General features: G+C 47.0%; 1 protein-coding gene across 3 annotated transcripts in view; it reads right to left on the bottom strand.

Moving 5' to 3' along the window:
- AXIN1 (axin 1) overlaps positions 1 to 20,886 on the bottom strand; it is a 70,490-nt gene extending 49,604 nt beyond the window's left edge. Inside the window, exons 1-2 of one of the 3 annotated variants that reach the window (XM_034065287.1) lie at positions 20,701 to 20,886; positions 17,674 to 18,645 (exon numbers count right to left, since the gene is read on the bottom strand). In XM_034065287.1, coding sequence (XP_033921178.1) covers positions 17,674 to 18,551 — 878 coding nt within the window. In that variant the 5' untranslated portion in view covers positions 18,552 to 18,645; positions 20,701 to 20,886. The remainder of the gene's footprint in view (positions 1 to 17,673; positions 18,646 to 20,700) is intronic. The other 2 variants (XM_034065286.1, XM_034065285.1) reach the window with 2 other exon arrangements.
- Positions 20,887 to 21,015: the final 129 nt, after the last annotated feature.

The following is a 21,015-nucleotide window of genomic DNA, read 5'->3' on the forward strand; positions in this document are numbered from 1 at the left end:
AGCAGAGTGGCAGGATAAGGTGGGGAAGACAAGTTTTAGCCATTTTTGCTGGTTTAGCATTCCTATAGAGACCACACACTGCACAAGAACAACTTCCAAGCCAATTAGAAAATTAAAAAAACCCCAACACTAAGGATTAATTACTTCAGATAAAAACACCACTTATCTCCCAAGTGATTTCCCCTGACCCTTTGGTGCACAGCAGCTCTCCTCTGAATGAAAACGTGAGCTGTTTACCCAGGGTGGGATGTTCATGAGGGCTGCTCGTGTGTCAAGGCAAGGTCAGTAAGGATGGAAGATTATGTATTTTAATTCTTTTAAAGGCCAGCTGCTACAGATTGGAAAACCCGGCAAGCAAGCTTACAGGCCCTCACATTACCCTCCTGGTCTGCATGAGAAGCAAGAAACTGGAAGTCAAACACAGGCTCAGAACAAACGTTCCAAGTTAAATATGTTAATCAATTAGGTAATTGGAGTGAAAATGCTGCTCAGTGCCCCTGAGGAGGCTGGGAGAGGCTAGTGGAGGAGATGTGTTAAAGCTGCAGAGAGATGCATGGCTGTCCTCCACAGGTGCTGAGCTGATGTGGTGGTGAAGCATTAATGTCAGAAAATAAACATCATTTCTTGAATTCAGAGTTGTTAGGACCAAGTAAAGAACTGCAGCTCCCAGCCCAAATTAAGAAGCATCTCCCAGGCCTCCACCGTGAATCAGAGCTGCTCCTCAGTGCTTGCTCCCCAGAAATACAGTTTGCATCCTGGAGTAAAGTCAGGTGGCACGTGGGGTCCACTTCCCCCAGACCTTCCAAAAACAAGCTGCTTTCTGTTGATGGATTTCTCTGGGGTGACAAAGCCCTCCACATATGTAGGGATCCTGCAACCCCAAGCCCAGGCAAGGACAATGACCACCTCTTTGTGCAGACGCTGCCTGTGGACCATGGCAGCTAGAACAACACAAGGCCACACTCTTTCTTTGCATAGCCTGGAAAGAATCCCAGCAATTTCAACGACAGCAATCTCTCTGCCTGCCATCTCCTGTGGATTTCCAGCATGGCTCCTTGACACCACGAATGTCAGCTCCATACCCCTCATGAGTGAGTTATTTCAAACATTTTCAGCCTGTGTTGTGTGCCGAGGTAGAGTTGGGTGTGAAGAAAGCATACGTTGAGTTAACTCTGTTTTACTCAGCAAGTGGAACAGATTTCATCACCCCCTACAAGTCCATTCTGTTTTCTATTTATACCGCAGCCATTTGGTGCTGGACTCAGGAGCAGCAGGAACAGGTGATGTAATGCACTGTACAAACAGCATTCTGTTCATACAGTGGGAAAATAAAGTGCATTCTCTTGGGTTCTTTGATCACGCTTAAAACAATCAGATTAGAAGTCACAGATAACCCAATACATGCTGGAGATGAAAGGACTCTGGAGAAATAAATCACCCAAAGTTAGATATTAAGCAAGATTTCTCTCTCAACAATCAACTTATCTGCGGAGAGTGGAGGAATGACCATGTGGTTTCAAAATCCTGCCAGGCATTTTATTTATTTTTATAATACCATAAAGCTACTCCACCCACTTTTTCAGAATGAACGTTGCATTACACAACACATCAAAGAGACTTTATGGCCTAAATTAAGCAATAAAATAGTTGAGATTGTGCGTTATGCTGAAAATTGGCCTTCTCCTGGTGCCTGGTGAGATGGGAGGTGAACACATGTTTAGAGCACCTGAAGAAAGCTCGGGGCAGCATGGCCTGAGGTATCAAAGTGTGTGGCATTAGCATTTAATAGACCAAAGTGAAGTTCGAGGCCTTTGGTGCCCGTTGTAACCCTCTCTTGCCCAGAGGATGGTACCAACCTAAGGCATGGCACAGGATATTGGTGCTGGCATGAATAGCTGGTGCATTAATAGGATATGGTCCTTCATGCCCATGACCTTTGGTTTGTAGGTAAAGCTCTGTTGGAAGCTGTGGCTTCATGGATGTGGTTCCCCACCTTTGACAGCAAGCCATGCCTCAGGAAAAGAGGATGGGAAAACCCAAGGGAAAGCCACTAGTAAGTCTGCAGCATAACCACACTTCCTACCATCTGGCCATCTCCTCCTGCCTCTCCTCCCTTGATCAAAATTACACAAACTACAGAATGAATTAAAGCCCCTGTTAAAATGTTTTCTGCCTTGTATGCATTTTTAATTGAAAAATTAGCAGGAGATGGGATACGTAGGAGTGGTGTGTCTGTGCCAAGTGCTTATTTTCTAGCTCTGGCTTACATCCTTAAACTGAAAGGTGAGAAATGGAGGATATCAAGAGAGAAGAAAGTTGGCAGGTCCATTGCTTCAGAGCAGGCACTAGGCAGTGTTTCCACTGAAGCAGCTTGGGAGGCACGAAGGAAAGTCAACTTGCAACACCCCATGAGCTGGCGGGTCCCACACCCCCCGGTGCGTGTGTCCTTCCCTTCCCGCTCTCAAAACAGGGCTTTTTAAAGAAAGATTTAATTAATTTAGGCCCTATCATGATTTCTGTGGCCTGACTCATAGCGTTTGATCTCCCAAGGCTGGCGAGAGGTGTTTGAGCCTGCCCTCGGAGCCCCTGGCGCTCCAGCCAAGCACCAACAATGACTAGACAGACTTCAGCGCCACTCCTTCCATCTATCAATAGAGTCACTGTTGGGCGAGCTGACTCACCGCTTTCCCTGAGAACTGTTCGGCACCGGTTTGCCATCAAAAGAGCAAAAATAAAACTAAACAATTCTCTGTTTGTGGAGAGCAAGTTTAGAAAGAAGAGGGGTTTTATTTTAAGGTTTTGTTTTTAGGAGGTTCCTCCAAAGGCAGCTTGCGCTGCTGCTTTCGGGCAGCAGAACTGGCCAGGAGCTCCTGAAGAACACTCAGTGGTTCTTGATTCTAAGTCATGCTCTAATGGCACAATGAGGATATTTAAACCTACAGACTGAATGCAAAGGAAACACATGTACTCAAACATCTGAAAACCCCAGCTATAAGATCAGACATGTTCATAAACCAGCCTGCCTTGCAAAAGGATCTCCCAGGGCTGCAGTGGGCAATGAGAGGGCTTTTAATTCTCCCTTTATGGTTCTCCACCCCCCTACACAGAATGTAAAACCCCAGACTGGAAACACTAATTCATGTTGCTTCTTCCTCCACTGTTCCTCAGAGCTGCACTTGGGCCCAGCACAGCCAAGCCCTGGTGGAGATGAAGGAGGGATGAACATACCTAACCTGACACTTCTATTGCTGCTGTAAAATGTAAGAACAGAACTTCAACAAAGAGTTTCCTAGTAATGGCCAAGTTCAATTAAGTATTAATGTTTCACCAAGGACAGATGCAGCTTGGGAAGATGATGACAATGAAAGCTTCAGTATGAGTGAGCATGACACAAACCCAGGGGGGCAAAACTTTACAGATAGACCTTGACCATGCAGCATATACCCCAAGCCACCCCAGAATCCCAAACCCACACTTCCACATGTGCCTTGCTATCACAGTTGGATCAAGGGCAGCCGTGCAGCAGCAAATGGGACACGAGGACCAACTTGTTGTGCAGACATGCCAGATTGGGATAAGACATGCTTTTAGTCTGCAACAGATCCAAGTTCAGTATAGTCCTATTCTCTGTCTGCTCTACATCCAGGTACCATCATACACCAATGAGAACTGGGGTTCTCTGTATCTCTCCGTTTCCTTCAGCCTGCTAAGCATTAATTAAGTGACTTCTCTCCAGTATTCATGGACATCAGCAAACTCTACCACATCTTCTCATTTAAGCAATTAATTCCAATTCAGCCTGCTCCTTCTGAAACTTCATGCAACATGTCAGAATAAAGAGATACCACTACCTTGCTAAGAAGACATCAGCTGTCTGAAGAGTGCTTTAGGAAAGCACAAGCCAGACTTCTACACACTACGACATAAAGATGGTGTTTAAGATTTCCAGGTTCCTTAAAGACCTCCAAGACTTTACAGGAGAGACCAGTCCCAGTATGAACAAGTCACCTAATGCAATTACAAGTCATGGTAGAGTCCCCAAACTTATCTCAATCAGACACTCTTGATTTCCTGTTTGCGGCATTGACAAATAAAAAGCTCTACATTACAGGTAATTATACTTCACAGAGGACAACAATTAAGAAATAGCCAATTACATTTTACAAGCTCAGGATAATCAAAAGCTTCCTCAAATATCTAGAGTTGCAATAAGCAGTTAGAAATGGCAACTCCCAACAAATTGCAGGTAATTTAGAGCAATTTACACAGATGACATATTTCCCTATCTGTGTTCAAAACCTTCAAACTCAGTTCTCAAAAATACTGCAGGAGTTCCTGGAATGTGTCACTGCTGATTTCTAAAAATAGTGCATTGCCCATTCCCACCTTTCTGGTCTCTGAGGTGAGATGCACGACCTCTGGTCTCCATGCTGCAAAGAGAAATACACCACTAGAACAGATCTGAGATCAGGTATCTAAAAACCAGGAGGATCATAATGTGCATACCAAGCCTAAACAACAACAGCAACAAAAAAACTATTCCTTCTATTGCTGTTGTTTGAAAAACATGCTCAATTTTATTTCTGCATAATTTGATTTAAGCCTTATAGTTTTTAAAGCAACAGTCACTTGCTTTATTTGTAAGCCAGTGGGGAAGCTCCCACACAGTCAATGCATGAGAACCAGGATCAAACAGCAAATTAAAAATCATTAAAACTCAAGAGGAAAGGAGACGTACCTCTCTCATTTTTAAAGCTTAACCCTTCAGACATGAGATTTAAAAACACCTCTAGGAGAATAGGGAAGGAGAGACAGACAAGGATATGATCTGCTGCATATGGCTGCTATAGTAAAGCAGTTTCATCCCTCTCTTTCAATGCCTATTTTTTGGGGGGAAAAGAAATGCTTTTCCTTGCTCATGTGGCTTTGGTTGCTGGAACTGCACTTTCACCTCAGAGCAGGCTCTCATATTGTATTCCATGATTATTTGTGGGTATGGTTGTATCCTTGCTACCAGTCCGGCTGTTAGTGCTATTACTTCACTACACCAGCATATGAGTTTCTGCAGGGCTCACTGTTGCATAAAAGCTGATTAAGGCCTTTAGACACACATGTGACAGAGAAGGATCTGCTTGGCAGTTAATTAAGGACTAAAATCACAGAGGTGTTTGTTGGAAGGAACCTCTGAAGGAGCAGAGTATTCCAACCTCTGGCTTGATGTGGGACTACTGTCAATACCAGAAGTGGCCATGGCTGATGTACCTGCATGAGTATTTTAAGACTTCTGGTGAGAGAGGTAAAATCACAATCAGCTATGGTGAGATACTAGAACGGCCTTTTCTCTTCTCGTATTGTGGGGACCATGGGAAGAGCAAGGGTGAAGGATTAACACAAAAAAAGCCAACAGCACGCTTAAAACAGCCTGGGACAAGCTTTAACAAACTTCACTCCAAGAAGTGATGCATGCCTGTTTTGTCTATATGGGAAGCTGGAGATAGGAAGATTAGTAAAGCAGTAATAAGGCACTTCTCCAGGACTTGGAGGGCACTCTGACCTCAAACAGCTTCTGACAGCTCGCACAGTCAGCAGGTCCTTAGCCAACACAGGGTCATAACATCTACCCTCTTCTCTATTCCACCTCCTCAAGCCTGGATTGCCGCAGGTAGCAGACTACAGGTGATACTTCCCCACTATCCTCCCCTCCTTCCCTGCTATGGCACTGCTGCTCTGATGCCCACAATCTCCACACTCACTCCAGAACCTGAGAAGGATTTTCCATCCCTGAGGTCTCCACCACTGCTCTGTTTCCAAATTCATGCTCAAAATATGGTAACACAAAGAGAACTGATGCACTGAGCACTAAGATAATAAAGGTGAAACCCAGCAGCCTAGCATAAACAGCTGCAGCATCAGCTGGGGAGAGGGACTTGGTGCAAAGGGTCCCCTGTCTGAAAGGGAGAGCTCGTGAAAACCTCTTTAAGGCCTGAAGGGGCTGACTGTGTGATCTGCAACACTAACAGGTGATCCTGAAGAGGAGGAAAGATTAATTTTCAAACTCCATCTCCACCATAACTGCACTGGTAACAGTATGGTTAGAAAGAGACCCCTCTACCATACTCCAAACTTCTTCACTTGTCCTCTGAGCCAAAGGCAGAGTAACTCGAGGTTGTAAATGTTATTCACAGTGAGCATCACTCAGAACGGAATATAATCCTGTTTGGCAAACCTGCCTGTTTTACTAAGTTGCTAACTAACATGAACCAGATAATTTCAAATGCTTGCTCTTACGATTCTGATTTTGCCTACCTGGAATACCAATGTGTGCATATTCAATTTAAAAATTAAAAATATTTTAAAATCAAAATGTTAAAGAAGTACGTTTTTCTTCTCTGCTAATTGACTTCTGTGCCTTGGCATCACCTCTGTGGACAATAGGTGTTCCTGCCACTACTGTCCCATCTGGAAAGAGTTTTGGCTCCAGTCCCATCCTCTTTCTTCAGCTCAGGCTTCCAGGATGATTTCCAAAGCTGGGAAGTGAGAGGATTACACTGCTCCATACCACCTGAGGCAATACACTACACCCAAGTCCACAGCCCAAGATGGGCTACCTGGGAGGGTTTCTGACATTCCTGGTGCCAAGCCACAGGTGGCAATTAACAAAGAAAAAGGGTTGCTTGTAGCTTGACTGCTGGCAGTGTGGTTAATGGCTCCAGACAGAAGAACCTACATGAGGTGAGAAAGAGAGCAATCCATGTGGAGCTGACTCAGGGTGTCACCATCAGGGACCAAAACCCAGATGACCTTGCTGAGTCCAAGCAACTGCTGCCTGTCAAGGGTGTCCTGCCACTGAGGAGGCAAATCCAGAGAGCTGTAGGATGCATCTATCCTTCTGAGCTTGTGGAAGAGCTGCGGGCAGGCACCAGAGGACTGCAAGCCCAGCATCTTCACTACAAAATCGGTGATAGTGGAGCTACAGCTCAAACAAGCCACATGTCCCAGGCTGAGAGTGCCCAAGTCAAGTACAATTTGCAAGGGACACTTGGGTTTCAAGGAGAGAAGCTCCAGCATTGCATCAAGAAAGGAAAACTGATCAACATGAGGCCAGCTGGCTTTTCTGCCAAGACTGCTGCAGGATCAGAAAAGCTTCCTTGAACTCTTCACTAAAGCTGCAGGCAGCAGGGTGCAGCAGAAGAGGGGCTAGAACAAGCACTGGACTTTCTGCCTTCCTCAGATTTGCTCATCTCCTGAGGCAAGCAGCATGATGAAGCATTGGAGCTTCACTGGGGTCCCAGGGACTGAGGACACTCTGCTAAAGTCTGGGTCAGAGATGCAACTCCAGATGTTGGTTTCAGACCCTTCCCCTCCTCTCCCTGCTGCAGCAGGTGCCTGCCTGTGCCTCTCACTGGAGGAAAACGCGCTCTGAGCCTGATGAAACTGGGAGGCGTTGGTTGTTCGCAATGACACCCACTGCAGTGCCAGCTGCCCTCCCGGCCACGTGGGCAAGTGCCCTGCCCCGCGTGGATGCTTATCTGGGCTGGTGCGTCGGGCAGAGTGCTGTGTTAGCATAAAACCAACAACAACCACCCTGACAATTCTCAGCCAGTTCAGCATAGCACATGTCCAACTCCTTGGCAGTCACAAAGAGAGCAGCATGTGAACAATGCCCCTCTACCAGCGCAGACCACCTTCTCCTGAGCACCGCGGGGCTCAAAATGAAAATCATGAGTTTTGCCCAGCTGGGCAGAAAGCAGCAGCACCTGCAATGACATACAATAAGGAAAAGCACCATACGTTCCACAGCCTGAAAATCAGACGTGGCCAGCCTGCTGCATGCAAAAGGGACCACCCAAAGGAACTTCCCCCACTTCTTCCCTGGACCACTACCATCCATACAACACGTACTGCTAGAGGGACTTAAAAAGAGGAGAGTAGATACAGCCCCCAGCTTGGCTGTCATGGCTGGGGGCACATAAAGCTGTTCCCCAACCACCTCTGCACCAGTCCCATCACCGTATTTGCATCATTTAGCTGCTACAGCCTTTGCCACCTAAACCTACAGAGAGCAAATCTGCATGAAATACTTGTTAAAATGGTGTGAGCCCCAGCACCCTGGCTATCCTAGTGCCAGCTGCTGCCATGACTGACTACACCTCCTCAGTGAAAGCTCTGGAGATGGAAGGGCCTGCAGAGACAAAGGTGTGCTGGGTTTACCTTTGAAGGGATTTAGATCTGGGGCACTCACCACTGACAAACTGCTGAGACAGGCATTTACTCAGGTGTATAAACATCACAGACGGCAAACGCCAGCCTTGCAAGAATTCTCTTCCAAAGCTTAAGAATAAATTCATCATGTTTTTAAATAATTATGGATGAATCATGCAAAAAACTTTCTACATTTTATCTTCAGTTGCTGACATTGATTGGGCAGCTGTTTTGTTTCTAATACAATTATATATTCCCACCTACTTGCACTCTTAGTGTGTAGCAGAGAACCTCAGGTAGCAGAAAACCTGAATCACAGGCTGACATTTCCTTTTGGCCTTTGGAAGTGACAGAACAGTTAACACAAAACTTAATTTATTTGAGGTAGGAGAGGGAAAGAGAGGCCGCAAGTTAATTTCCCTTAGAAGCCCAATGGTCCCCACCCAGAAACCTGCACACAAAAGAATACTGCCTTTTAAACTGGTAGGTTAGGTCTGAGACCAGAGCGAAGGTTTGTCAACCATGACAAGCCACGGCTTGTTTAACAGTCGACCGGAGGGTTGAAAAGTCTAATAAAACCAAAGGGCCTTCCATAACAAAGCTGCTGCCACTTAAGAAGAACATTCACACCCATTCAGTGGGGTTTTTTCAAACATGCAAAGGTATTTAGAGCCTCTAAAGCGAGCAAAGACACACCAAACCGAGCAAAGACACATCAAACCCCAGCAGCTAGAAACTGGACCTGGAAGAAACTGAAGAAATTAAGGGAGCTGTTAAGGAACACTGGGAGCAGCAAGTAACTAACCACAGGAAGAGATAACAAAAATGCTGCATGATCTCCCATCCATTGGATGCCTTTCTAAAATAGACACTTCAGCCTGACCACAACTTGTGCAAGAATCACTGCGTGAAGCTGAATGACCTGTTATCTCCAGGATTACCAAAGGAAGGTTTTTCCCATGCCCATTTGGAAAGCTTCCTGTCTTCAGAAGGAGGAAGGTTTATGGATCAGTTTTAGCAGGTTCGACCAGCTGCTTCTGGGGAAGACCCAAAACCACCCGGGGACAGCGGTATGCTCTGCCCTCTCTAATGCCTCCATTTGGGCTAATTTCCCCAGCAGCAGCACTGAAATCACCCCCAGGTCACAAACCACACTGCATGTGTCTGGAGGGGAAAACTGCGGTGCCGTTTTACAATGTGACAAATCCTATGCTGCAGTGACACATCCACACATCCTTCACTGCCTGTTTCCATCTCATTTCAAGCTCATCTATTTTTGCTAACATTGGCCCATCTTGAAAAGGGTCAAGTGAGCCTTGTCAAAGTAGCTCTTCCCAAGAGGAAAACAAAGTTTCCCTGAATGGACACATGTTCGCAGACACATTAAACATAAATACCTCCACAAAGAAGAAGGCAGCTTATGCTGTTTCTTTTCATGGTAGACCCATGGACCAAACTACAAAGGACTTGGGGTGATGGTCTTCATCCAGCACCAGCAGCTCAGCAGAAGACACATGCTGCACACACCTGAGGCTGCCCACATACCCAACAGCTTTCTGCTGTGGCTTTGCTCAAGAAGGAACATTTTTCATTTCCTAAGAAATAAATGTTATGACAGTCACATGGACTGAATTAAAAGTACAAAGACAAGGCCTCTTAGCCAAAGACCCCAGTTTTTTATTAAAAAAACAAAAAATACATGCCCCTTGGAAATCCAATCTGGGTAGGGCCATGAGGAGAGCAAGAAGGTTCCAAGGTCATGTTTTACAATCTTTTGAAGCAGGAATGAAGCCGATGTCCAAAGCAGGCATTTCGCACTACAGTCTGTCCAGAGCTTCCCTTTCTTCTGCCTGCTGCAAATTTACAGTGCAAGAACTTGCTGTCTTTGCTTGGTCACTCTTATTTATACACAATAAAGCCCTTGTGCAGGAGATCAAGGCTGTATTTCATTGATTTGACATGATGGTTAACCTGTGAACTTTGCCCCTGCTAATAGAATAATTTCTATTTGTTGACTCCTCTTTTGGGATCCTCGAGGGTAACAGTCGCTTCATCCCAGCTCTCATTTAAATGTCTGGTGCCAACTTTTACAGCTCCTACTTCCACAGAGCAGAGCCAGGACAAAGTTACTCAAACCCATAGCTACAGCTGCATACAGAGTCCCACACTCTCTTCTATCACTCAGCTCTCATTAATACTTTGTTTGTGAAAACTTGGTGGGGTCCCCAGCTACCAAATGATAGATCCCATGTGAATATATGCACTGGCTGGAGGTCCCAAAGCAACCACCAGGATCAGGCTGGCAGCAATGGCAGAACAAGGAATCCCCTCTTCCAGATAAATCTCACCCGGTCTGAAATGGTGATTGCCAGCCAAGAAAATGGCCAAAATTTATGACTGGAAAGGGTAAATCCGACACTAAGAGCATGGTTTTCCAGCAGTTAACTCATCCTAAACACGGACCACTGGAAAAGAGGCAATCTATTAGTTATTTAGATCAGCTAAAGATTACCTAAAGACCTTCTAAATGCTGGTACTTTAAGGACAGGTGGTATCTTGGGAGACAAAGGATCAAAAAAATCCAGGTTTTACCACAAAAGTGCGCTCTGGAGTCTTCAAAGGTAAAATCCAATTTCCCTTTGGGTTTTACAGAATTTGGATAATCTGACTCAAAACTGCAACGGTTCTACTTAAATTCACCACTGCCCTACAACAGTGAAGAATACAGACCAGGGCTGCGAGTAACGATGGTTTTGCTTTTACATGCAAGTGTGACCTCCTCCAATTCAATTTTGGAGCGTGACTTCTGGCAAAACAGCTTGCTCTGGCATACGACAAAAGGGAATGAGAAGATGCATGTCTCCAGAACAGTCAGACCTTTCCTGAAGTGCACAGAGCTGGATATTCAGGGTTGCACCAGTGAATGGACAGCTTTAGCTCCGACAAGCAGAGATGGGCACTGCAGCCTCCAGAGCAGCTCACACCTGAACCACAAGCGTACTGCAGAGGTGGGAAAAAGTGAGCCTTTTAATAAACAAGTACCCCCAAAACAGCTGACTGCTGTGGGGTGGTGTATTTCCAAAAGTATCATCTTTGTAGAGTCCAAAGTTGCACTTACAAGTGAAACAGGCAGTAATTAGCCAATAGCTGGCATTAGGATGGATGGTGCTTGCCCCAGTTTACATCAAATTTGCTCAAAAGTGTAGCTTTCCTCCAGTATCACTGCACTTCCAAATCACCTCTACTAACCTACCAGCAGAGTGAGCACACCCCATTGCCATAGAAGAGGTTGATAACAAGGCACCAAGGACAACCATCCCAAGAACACACTGAGATGGCACAACAGCGGCTGCTCCATGCTCCCTGGCAAGCCCAGGCAGAGCAAACTCCTGCTCTCAACCAAGTATCAAACCTTTTCAGAAAGATGCTCAGAATTATATTCACCAGCAATTTGACTTTTTAATCATTTCAATTACTGTGACTAAACCCCTTCAATCGGAACAAAACCAGGGAAAAATAACCCCTCTCCTTCTGAAACAGCCTGCCTAGCTTAAAAGACCGTACCAAATTGTGAAGGTTTTTGCTTTTGTGGTCTTCACATATTTCATTTAATGCAGATAATTAACCTCAGTTTCTAATTTCAAATCCTCCACATAAGGAAGTGAAGTGATTGAATACATTCACTGACAAGACGGAAAATTAAAATATTACTACAGCTTCTGCATGCAGCTCAAAAGAGAGGGCCTTGCAAAAGATCTTTCTTCTTTTATTTGACTGATTAACTGTAATTTGCTTAATGGATTTAAGGATGAGCCTAATAATCCAATGATATTTCCAGGAACTGATTTAGGATATCAGCACCTCCGTTCTGAGGGTTTTTTTAAACACAGTGATTTTCTGCACTACACATACAGCCACTTCTGAAACCAGATTTTCCCACTGATTCTGATAGGATAGGTTTATTTTAAATGCATGGTGACTGCATGACTGGCCTTGCACTGAGCAGCCATAGTGCTGTAGCTTCTTGGAGTACCTTCTGAAGCCCCAAAGCTAGGGATGACCCATGGCTGTGGTGTACTTCAGCAGCCAGTGGCCCAGCCCAGTGAGCATGAAGGGCTTCTTGCATGGTTTGTGAAGGTGGGGAAAGAAATCAGCAGCTCTACCATACCATGAGGCCAGCATGTATTCCCCCAGCACCCCTCACCCTTCTCAGTCCCTTTTCCACCAAGCAAGCCCAGCGTAACAGGATTTCACAGTCTGTCTCAATAGTTAATAAATCCAGGATCTAACAGACTATTAGAGGAAAACATCCAAGAGGCAGCCATTTTTAAAACGTCCAGTGGTAACTAATTATTCAAGGAATTATTAACTAATTATTCAAGGGTCCATTACAGCAACAACAAAGAAAACCTTAAAACATAAAGCCAAGTTGAACGGCAGATCAAAACCAAGGTGTACCCACCCTGTGGCCCACCTCCTGGGTGTACTTCTCAGTATCCTGGGATCTGTTTAGAACCCAAACCATTCCAGCTTCCAATCTGGTCCTCAAAATATAGCACTTCATTATTTGTGCTATCATTTTATCCTATCATTTGTACCCTATCAAAATAGGACCACAGCCAAATCAGCCATGAAGCCCTCCAAAGATGGTGACTTGGTTCCTGGGTTATATTGTGCCCCTCAGGAAGATTTGTTTCCTGGTGTGTCCAACCAGAATCTCCTCAGCACCAGAAAGGAGGAGATACAACACCCCCTTTCATGCTTTTAAGAGAAAAGATTCTGTAACCCAAATCGAACCCAATCACAACACAATAAGGTAGCTGTTTGCTGGAGGAGGGGAGAAAACGCTGTTCATTTATCAAACAAGAGTGCTAAAAGCTTAACTACCTGTCTTTAAAAGGAAGCCAAAGCATTGATCCATAACCAAACAACAAATACAGCACCATTTCACCTTGATTTGTGTAAAGGCAAGCTATGGGCACAAAAGCTATTCTTCAAATAAAATCCATTTTAAAACTTGGCACCCACTAGTAGAAATACTTTACACTGTTAATATAAGCATTTCCATGCAGAAGTTTCATCAGCTTAACAACATATTTAAAAAAGGTGGCGTAACTTCTGAGCAGAAACACCATTAGTCTTTGCCTTGTATAGCTTACAGTACTCTGGTCACTAAATTACCACAGTGCTGTTAGCACCAGACCCCACCTCCCCATTAGATTAACTTCTCTCAAGAACAATGCAGAACCAAACCTATTCTTCCATAACTTATTTTCTTTAAAACTTGAAATAGCTGCTGCTCTATACAGACCTCAAATCATGTAACAATTACAAGTAATGTTATGGGTTCAGCAATTTTAATTCAAGTTAAGTTTCTTTCCACCATTACATATGGGTATAATATTCAGTAGCTGCTTTTTTCCAGCAAACAAGCTCTCATGAAGCTCCAGCAGCCTAACTCCAAGACGCACGTGCTGTCTCTCCAGTTAAAAGAGGCATCAGTAAGACAGTAACATACGCCTAAACTTTCTAAGCACAGACTTCTCCTGCACCAGCGCTTTTGATTTTGCATCCCCAGTCTTCCACCCGTTCGGTACAATTAACACCTCTTCCTTTACCACACAGTCTTGAGTCAGAAGTGTGCAATTTAATATTTAATTACAAGCAAAGCACCAAACCTCGTAATTAGGTCTGCCAGTTAAATTTCACCTTCTTCCTGATGCAGGCCCAACTTTTGACCGCTGGACCACTTATGCTGCCTAAGCATCAGAGAGATCCATCTTCCTTGAACCATCCCACACCGTTCCTCTCCATGTTACAGTTGATCATTGCATTGCCTCAGACCAGGGGTTGTCACATCCCTCCAAAGCTCCTTCAGCTTTTCTCCCCTTGCTTTCTCTGTACACCCTGTTATGAAGGATTGCTGGTTGTATGCTGCTGGGAGAGCTGCCCTCACACACGTCCAAAGAGGTTGCCAACAGGTGGACACAAGCACAGGGACCCTCCTGATGATTTCTGCCAGCCCTGGTAGGGAATCACATTGCCCATCTTTTTACCGGAACCACCAACACTTGTGAAATGCCATGAGCTTAGTCAGCTCAGCACTGTGGAAATTCAAGCCTGAATCATGTAGTCAGCTCCCTTTAAAAAAACACCAACAAACAACAAACCATGTGTATAGCAAAGCCCCACTTGAAAATTTTCTCCATCCATGCTTAGCTCCACCATAACACTCATCAATACACAACCAGAGACTTCACCCACCACTGCATGTTCTCTCATGATTCAGGTTCCCTTTTCAGCATGTTGTGTGCTTCATGACACATTGGTCAAACCTCAAAACCATTGGTAGAACTAACCTAAATCTCCCAGTTAGCTCAGCTTTCAGAAGAGATGAAGGTACAGCTGCTTGCAGGTAACATCATGTGCTCTTCTCATGTCCCATCAGGGAAGAAAGCAAAGGCAACAGCTGTGAGCACTACTCTCCAATGCTTTGGGAGTGGGAGAAGAGCCTGTTCCAACTCAGAGCTAAAGAGACTGCAGAAGAAATCCACCCTGACTTTAAGACCTTTCACCACCAACACCAAATTTCCAGCTTTTTAAGATACTTGTGTTTTCCTGGAGCACTTGAAAACCAGGCTGCAAGGTGATTCCCAGGCACAGGTTTAATTCCTGCTCTTGGGATCTGAGGAACGCCATCCCGGCATGTCAGAAGAAGGTTAATGAACGATTTAGCCTCTCTCACAACCATGTTAGTGTCACTTTCGGAAGCTGCGAGTTAATGCCCAAGATCTTCGGGGGTTATCCTCTTTGAAGTTCACTGATCCATAACCAATGTCCAATTAATTTGCAGGAACCTAACTATAATGACTATTGGCCTTTTTCTACACATACAAAATCACAGTGGGTAATGGCAATGCTTGTGGCTCCAGGATATTCTCAAATACACATGCGCACTTGCACACCTTCAACTATCAGTGCTAATAATGAGTTGTCTTCTGCTGTTTGAAGAATCTTCATGTTTGCTCCCCCGAGAGCAGAGCTACCGCATCAAGATTTATGAACTTTCTGATGCAAAAAAAAATTTGGAACTGATTCAAGATGCTCATTTGCTACCAGACAAATACTTCTGTTGCATTTGCTCAGATTCCTCTTTATTTAGGGTTTCCATGGAAGCCAAGGAATAGAAGTTCAATCTTGGGAAGATTACACAGGCCCTCAGATATAATGCAAAACAGCTTATTTCAACATTCCCTCAAGAACAGAAATGAAAAAATCTTCTACACATATGCAAAAAAGAAAAGATTTGTGGAGATTTTCAAACTAAATTGGGACCCAGCCTTTCAACTGCTGCACGCAGCTATGGCCTCTTGCTGCAAGCAGATCCACCAGCTTCCAGCACAGTTCCACAGGTGAGGAAGTAAATGAACAAAAAAGCGTGCAGGATAAAGATGCTACAGCTTAAGAAACCAGCTTATTCAAGACAGCTATTGCTATACAACATACGGGAAGTAAGTTAATTCAACCACAAGATCTTGCACAAAGAGGAACAATCACCTCATAAATTAATATCTCAGCAGATTTTTTTTAGAGTAAAAATGCAGGATTGGGCAGTTCAGCAGCATCTTGCATGGCAATGCTCTGAAGGCTGACTCCTGCTCTGGTGAGAACGGCAAACGTTTCTGTGCCTCCCTACCCCACAGGTCAATGGAGTGTCAGTAGCCACAATGACAGGCTGTTGGACATTACAAATTAATAGCCATGCATTTTTAATGACCTCCATCCTCCAGGTAAAGATTTATTTCATGTTGTTCCAATCTGGTATGAAAATGTGCAAGACTGTGGAACTCTACTCCAAAACGCTTCTATTTCACAGCACATTTCTTAAACCATTTTAACATCTGGCACTGATGCATTCAGATAACGGGTAAAGTGCATTTTTGTCTGAAGCTGGAGCTGAGAAGCGCAGTGCTGCATGCACTGCATGCAGGTTTTTTGCTACCTGCTCTACTAAGGAAACTGAACACAGCTGAACCTCAAATGAGTTATTTTCAATCTTAAAGCCGTTATTGCTTAAATAAAGGTACCTAAAAGATAGATTTTTCTAATCCTTCACTTACGGTGAGTACCCAAGTGCTCAGTGAAAATGTACTTCAAGAAACATTCAAGGTTTTTATTAACTCCACGGGAAAGTCCCAAGCCACTGGGATATTTTTTTCCTGACTCCTGATTAAACCAGCAGGAGTCCGCATGAATTCCCCCTTCCCCCCTCCCCCCTCCAAGAGCTTCACATGCAACATCCCGTCAAAATCTGTACGGAAACAAGAATCAAACCAAAAACATTTCGCCAGCTGAAAGGCGCCGAGACCTTGTGCGGGGCGGGATGTGTTTCCAGCTGCCAGCCTAAAGGGACGGCCGAGGGAGATTAAACACAGAAATGCTTTTCATAAGGCAGGCAGCTTTGAAGAGGACAGTTCAGCTCCTTCATTTCGTAATCTTCACAAAGCGTCAGATTTTAGCCTAAGCAGGTCTTAAAACAAGGAGATTTTATTAAAAAAAAAAAGGAAAAAAAAAAAAAGAACTAGGAATGTGTTCTGGCGGGGTTCTGTTGATTCAGCAAGGGTTAGACACACACATGCTTATTGATCCCAGAGAGCTCCCTGCTAAGTTAATTGTCTGGAATTTTAACTGAGCTCTCAGCAAGTTGCAAAATCCATGTTGGCTGGAAGTGGGTGGGGGACCCAGAAAAAAAAACCCCAAGCTGCAAAACTGTGTAACTCCTCCAGTTAAAACCCCCCCAGCAATTACTTTGATGAAGGCAAAAGCTGCAGCAGGGAATGGTTTTAACTGGATCTGGTGATTCTGACTTTGACACTGCTCCAATTCAGTGCCAGGGATCTCTTGTGCAAAGCAATGTCCCATTGTCAGGGAGCACTGTGAACACCATTTCACTCATATAAGCACACTGAGGTGAGGGTATCTCCTGCAAGCTTCCTGCAGCTTTGAGAGGTGGCTCATAATAATTTCCTGGTGCATTTACACAGAAAAGTTCTATCACAAGATTATTTGCCTGCGTTATAGTAACGGAACACTGGCCTTCTGCTGGTGCAGGCTATAGCCAACCTAAAACTGCAGCTTGCTCAACTGCACGTGTATGCACAAGGCCTGCCCATGGCTCTGCCCTGCCCACCAAGCCCTACCGGCCTCCACACCACATCCAGTAGCAGTTTTTCCAGGTAAGGAATATGCTACAAGGATGATTTGGGGCAATCAGACAGGAACAGCCAAAGACTTTCAATTCAAGCTTTGCATTCCATCAAAGCACCCACACAATGCCATCCTGTACCAATACAGATGCTCCCCACCACCCAAAGTCCTCCAAAGCTCCCATCACCCAGGTGCCCACAGTTGTTCCAGGATCCATTCCCTGGAGGCACCTGCAGAAGGGACACTGTCCCGGCGCTCACCTACCTGAACTCCCTCCCCTCACTGTAGCGCCGGGCTGAGGCAGCACGCTGTGTGGCCGTCTCCAGGAGCAGCTTCTGTGTGAGCCTGCTGGAAGGCGCCGAGTCCCTGCTGGCCTCGGGCTCGGCCTCTTGGTCACACTTCCACTCCTCATCCTCATTCAGAGTTGGCAGATAACCAGGTAGCCCTTTACCTGTCCCAGATCCTGAGCTCGGATCGCTGTAAATTTTTGGACTTTCCCCACCTGTCCTTGTGTATTCCAAATAAATATCCGACTTAAGGAACAAAGGGTAGGTATTGTCTTCTATCATGCACTGAATCTCTGTTTGGGCCTGGTCAAACATGTCAGGGTCAATCTGCAATTTCATGACGCAGTCTTTGATGAAGCTTTTTGTGGCTGGTTTGATCTGCCGGGACACAATGCCATTGTTGTCGAGGATGTATTTTTTGTAAATGGCTTTTGCCAGCTTGAGTCTTTTTTCCTCATTAGACGCGCACGGCTCCAGCTTCCTGAAGCCGCTGCAGGCAAACCAGAAGTCCAGCAGATCCGCACAGTCCTCCTGTTTCAGGAAAGTCCTGAAGAGGTTGATACCGTCTTGATCATCCAGCAAGGAGTGCAGTGACTCGGCCCACTTCAGGTAGGGTGGAGTTGGTGAAGCACTCCCCTCGGGCTCGTACCCCAAATCCAAATCGGAGCGCCTCGGTGTTGCCGTGGATGTCTCATTTCTAACCACATCACCTTTACCAGAGTAGAAACCATGGCTAAGTGGCCTTGGATCAGTGGACACGAGTTCCCCCTCCTCACCAGGAACCGGTGGCCTTGGAGCATCTTCAGTGAAGCTTCCTCCGAGGTCCAAGGGAAAGCCTTTCCCCTGGATATTCATTTTTCTGATCCTTGCTTGCACAGGAACAGTGGCAGATGAGCTCAAATCTCAAATCAACAGTATTTGTAGCTCCAAGGTGAACAAACTTGTACTGCTGAAAGAGATGAGAAAAAAATAAGCGAGTATCACTGTAAATATATACCCCAATATTACAAACCACTAATTTTGCTTTGCATTGCTGCATTAAAACCTTGTTTTCAGCAGAATCAATGGTAAAGCCCTCAGTGACTCCAGAGCGCAGAACCAGGCTCAAACCAGGCACATTCATAAGATGACAGTCACAGAATAACCCAAAACTTTACATTCAGCATTTGGCATCATTGATACAGCTGGTGCTACACTAAAACAGCAGCCAGTTTCCCCTCACCAGTGGTTTTACAGGATCCAGGTACCACGAGGTGCCACAGGACACATACCATCTCCTGCACCACCATTAACTCCCTTGCACAGCCTACCTGGACAGCACATGTATCAGGTCACCATAAGGCAGCATGATTTTATCTGGTTAGGAAATTCTCATCCCCAAACAGGAATTTAAGGCTTGTGAAAAATACTTTCAAAGAACATGCAGTTAGTCCTGAAAGCAAGACTGCACCTTAATCAAACACAGGTGGCTTTCGTATGCTCAAGTGACATACCGGCGCCACATTCCTCACAAATCTCTGCGTTTCAGAGTACGCTGCATTGCCTTGGCTAGCTCTAGGGGAATCCAGATACATCACTGACCCCAGTATTTTGGGCATCTGGACTGCATTCTTGCTTCAGATGGGCATGTTAGCACAGGAACTCAGTTCTGGCACCGGTTTTCTCAAATGCAGGCCATTGAGAAAAGGTTAATTTATGCTAACAACACTGCCTGCTGCAAGCCTGGGAAAATTTCAGGTCATCAAAGGAAGATGAGAAAACCACCTCACGAAGGAAATCCGATCAAGTACAACGTTTTTGAAGAAGGGCAACGAGTCAATATGGAGGATGGAAGGTGTGGGGAAGGAGGGGAAGGCAGAGAAGGGCAATTCTTGGGTTGCTGCTTCTGCTGCTTGACATGGTAACTTCAGCATTTAAAGGCAGCAGCAAAAGTCTTGTTTTACAGAACAGCATCAGCCCTGAAGCCCTGAGCATTGCAGATCACCAGCTGCCTGTGCAATCCTTGCACTGGATTAACTCAACCGCATGTGAAAACATACCGCGAAAAGACACATTTTAGCTCGGCCTTCCTCTCAAAGCTCACCTCACCCCAACAAACGCGTCTTTGGGATGCTCTGCCATTTTCCCCCCGTTGCCTATCCCCGGCTGAACCAAGAACCACCACCTATGCCGTGCCTGCTCATACACCTGCACATCGCAAAATATCCCAGCAAGACCAGGAGAGGTTAAGGAGCACAGCCAGGCCCCCCGTGCCTGACTTGTGCTGAGCATCGCTTGAGACAGGCTGCCCTCACACCCGGTCAGAGCCACCCCGAGCACGCAGCCACTGCCCTGGCACCGCAGACCGGGGCCGCGGCTTTCGGTCGTTTTCACCCCGGTTACGGATGCGAGCACTGGTCTAGCATTACCTCACTGGTGAACGTCCCCAGTCACCCCTGCCTGGGCGCTGGAGACCCCCCGGGGCAGCGGCCCCACAGCCATGCCCGGCATTGTTGCTGCGAGGCGGCGCTCGCTCCTCGCCCCGGCCGGGGGAGCCCCGCGGGGTGCCCGCCGAGAGCCGACCGGAGCAGGCGAGGTGGAGCGGGGGGCGCCCGGCCGCTCTCTGCTCTAGAGGGGACCCGCATCACGGCCCCTGCCAGCGGCGGCCGGGCCCCCGTAGCCCCAAGCCGCTCCGCGGGACGCTCCGGGCCGGGACACGGCTCCGCGGGCAGCCCCGGCGCTGACAGGACGCGGCGCGGGGCCCCCCGCCGCCCCCCGGGCAACTTCAGGGGAGGCGCCGCAGGCGGGCCCCGCCGCCGCCTCCGTCCCGGACCCGCTCACCCACCGCGGCGCGCCCCGGCCCGTGGCCGCCGGCAGGCGCCCGCCCCCCCCCCGCGCCCAGGGCGGCCTAGCGCCGGCTCGGCGGCGCCCGGCGCGGCCCCGCGCCTCCCGCCTGGCGGCGGCCTCCGGCGCGGCCTCGGCGCAGGGCCTGGGCTCGGGGCCGCCTCCCCGCTCACTCACTCACCCGCACGGAGCAACGGCGGCGGCGGCGCTGGGCCCGGCCCATGCGGCTCAACAGCAGCGGCCCGGGGCGGCGGGCGGCGGAGGAGCGGCGGCAGCACAAAGCGGGCGGCCCGGGACGCCCATGGCCGCGGCCGCTAGCTTGTGGCGGCGACAGCGAGAGAGCAGCAGCGAGCCCCGCACCGCTCCGCTCCGCCTGCGCCGCTGCCTCCCAGCGCCGGGGAGAGCGGCTCAGCCGCGCCCCCCGCGCCCCCGGCCGGTACTGCGGGACCGGCAGCCCGCGCCGGCAGCCGGCCGCGGGGGCGGAGAGGGCCGGGCC

The sequence above is a fragment of the Melopsittacus undulatus genome, chromosome 8, assembly GCF_012275295.1.
Source record: "Melopsittacus undulatus isolate bMelUnd1 chromosome 8, bMelUnd1.mat.Z, whole genome shotgun sequence".
NCBI lineage: Eukaryota > Metazoa > Chordata > Aves > Psittaciformes > Psittaculidae > Melopsittacus > Melopsittacus undulatus.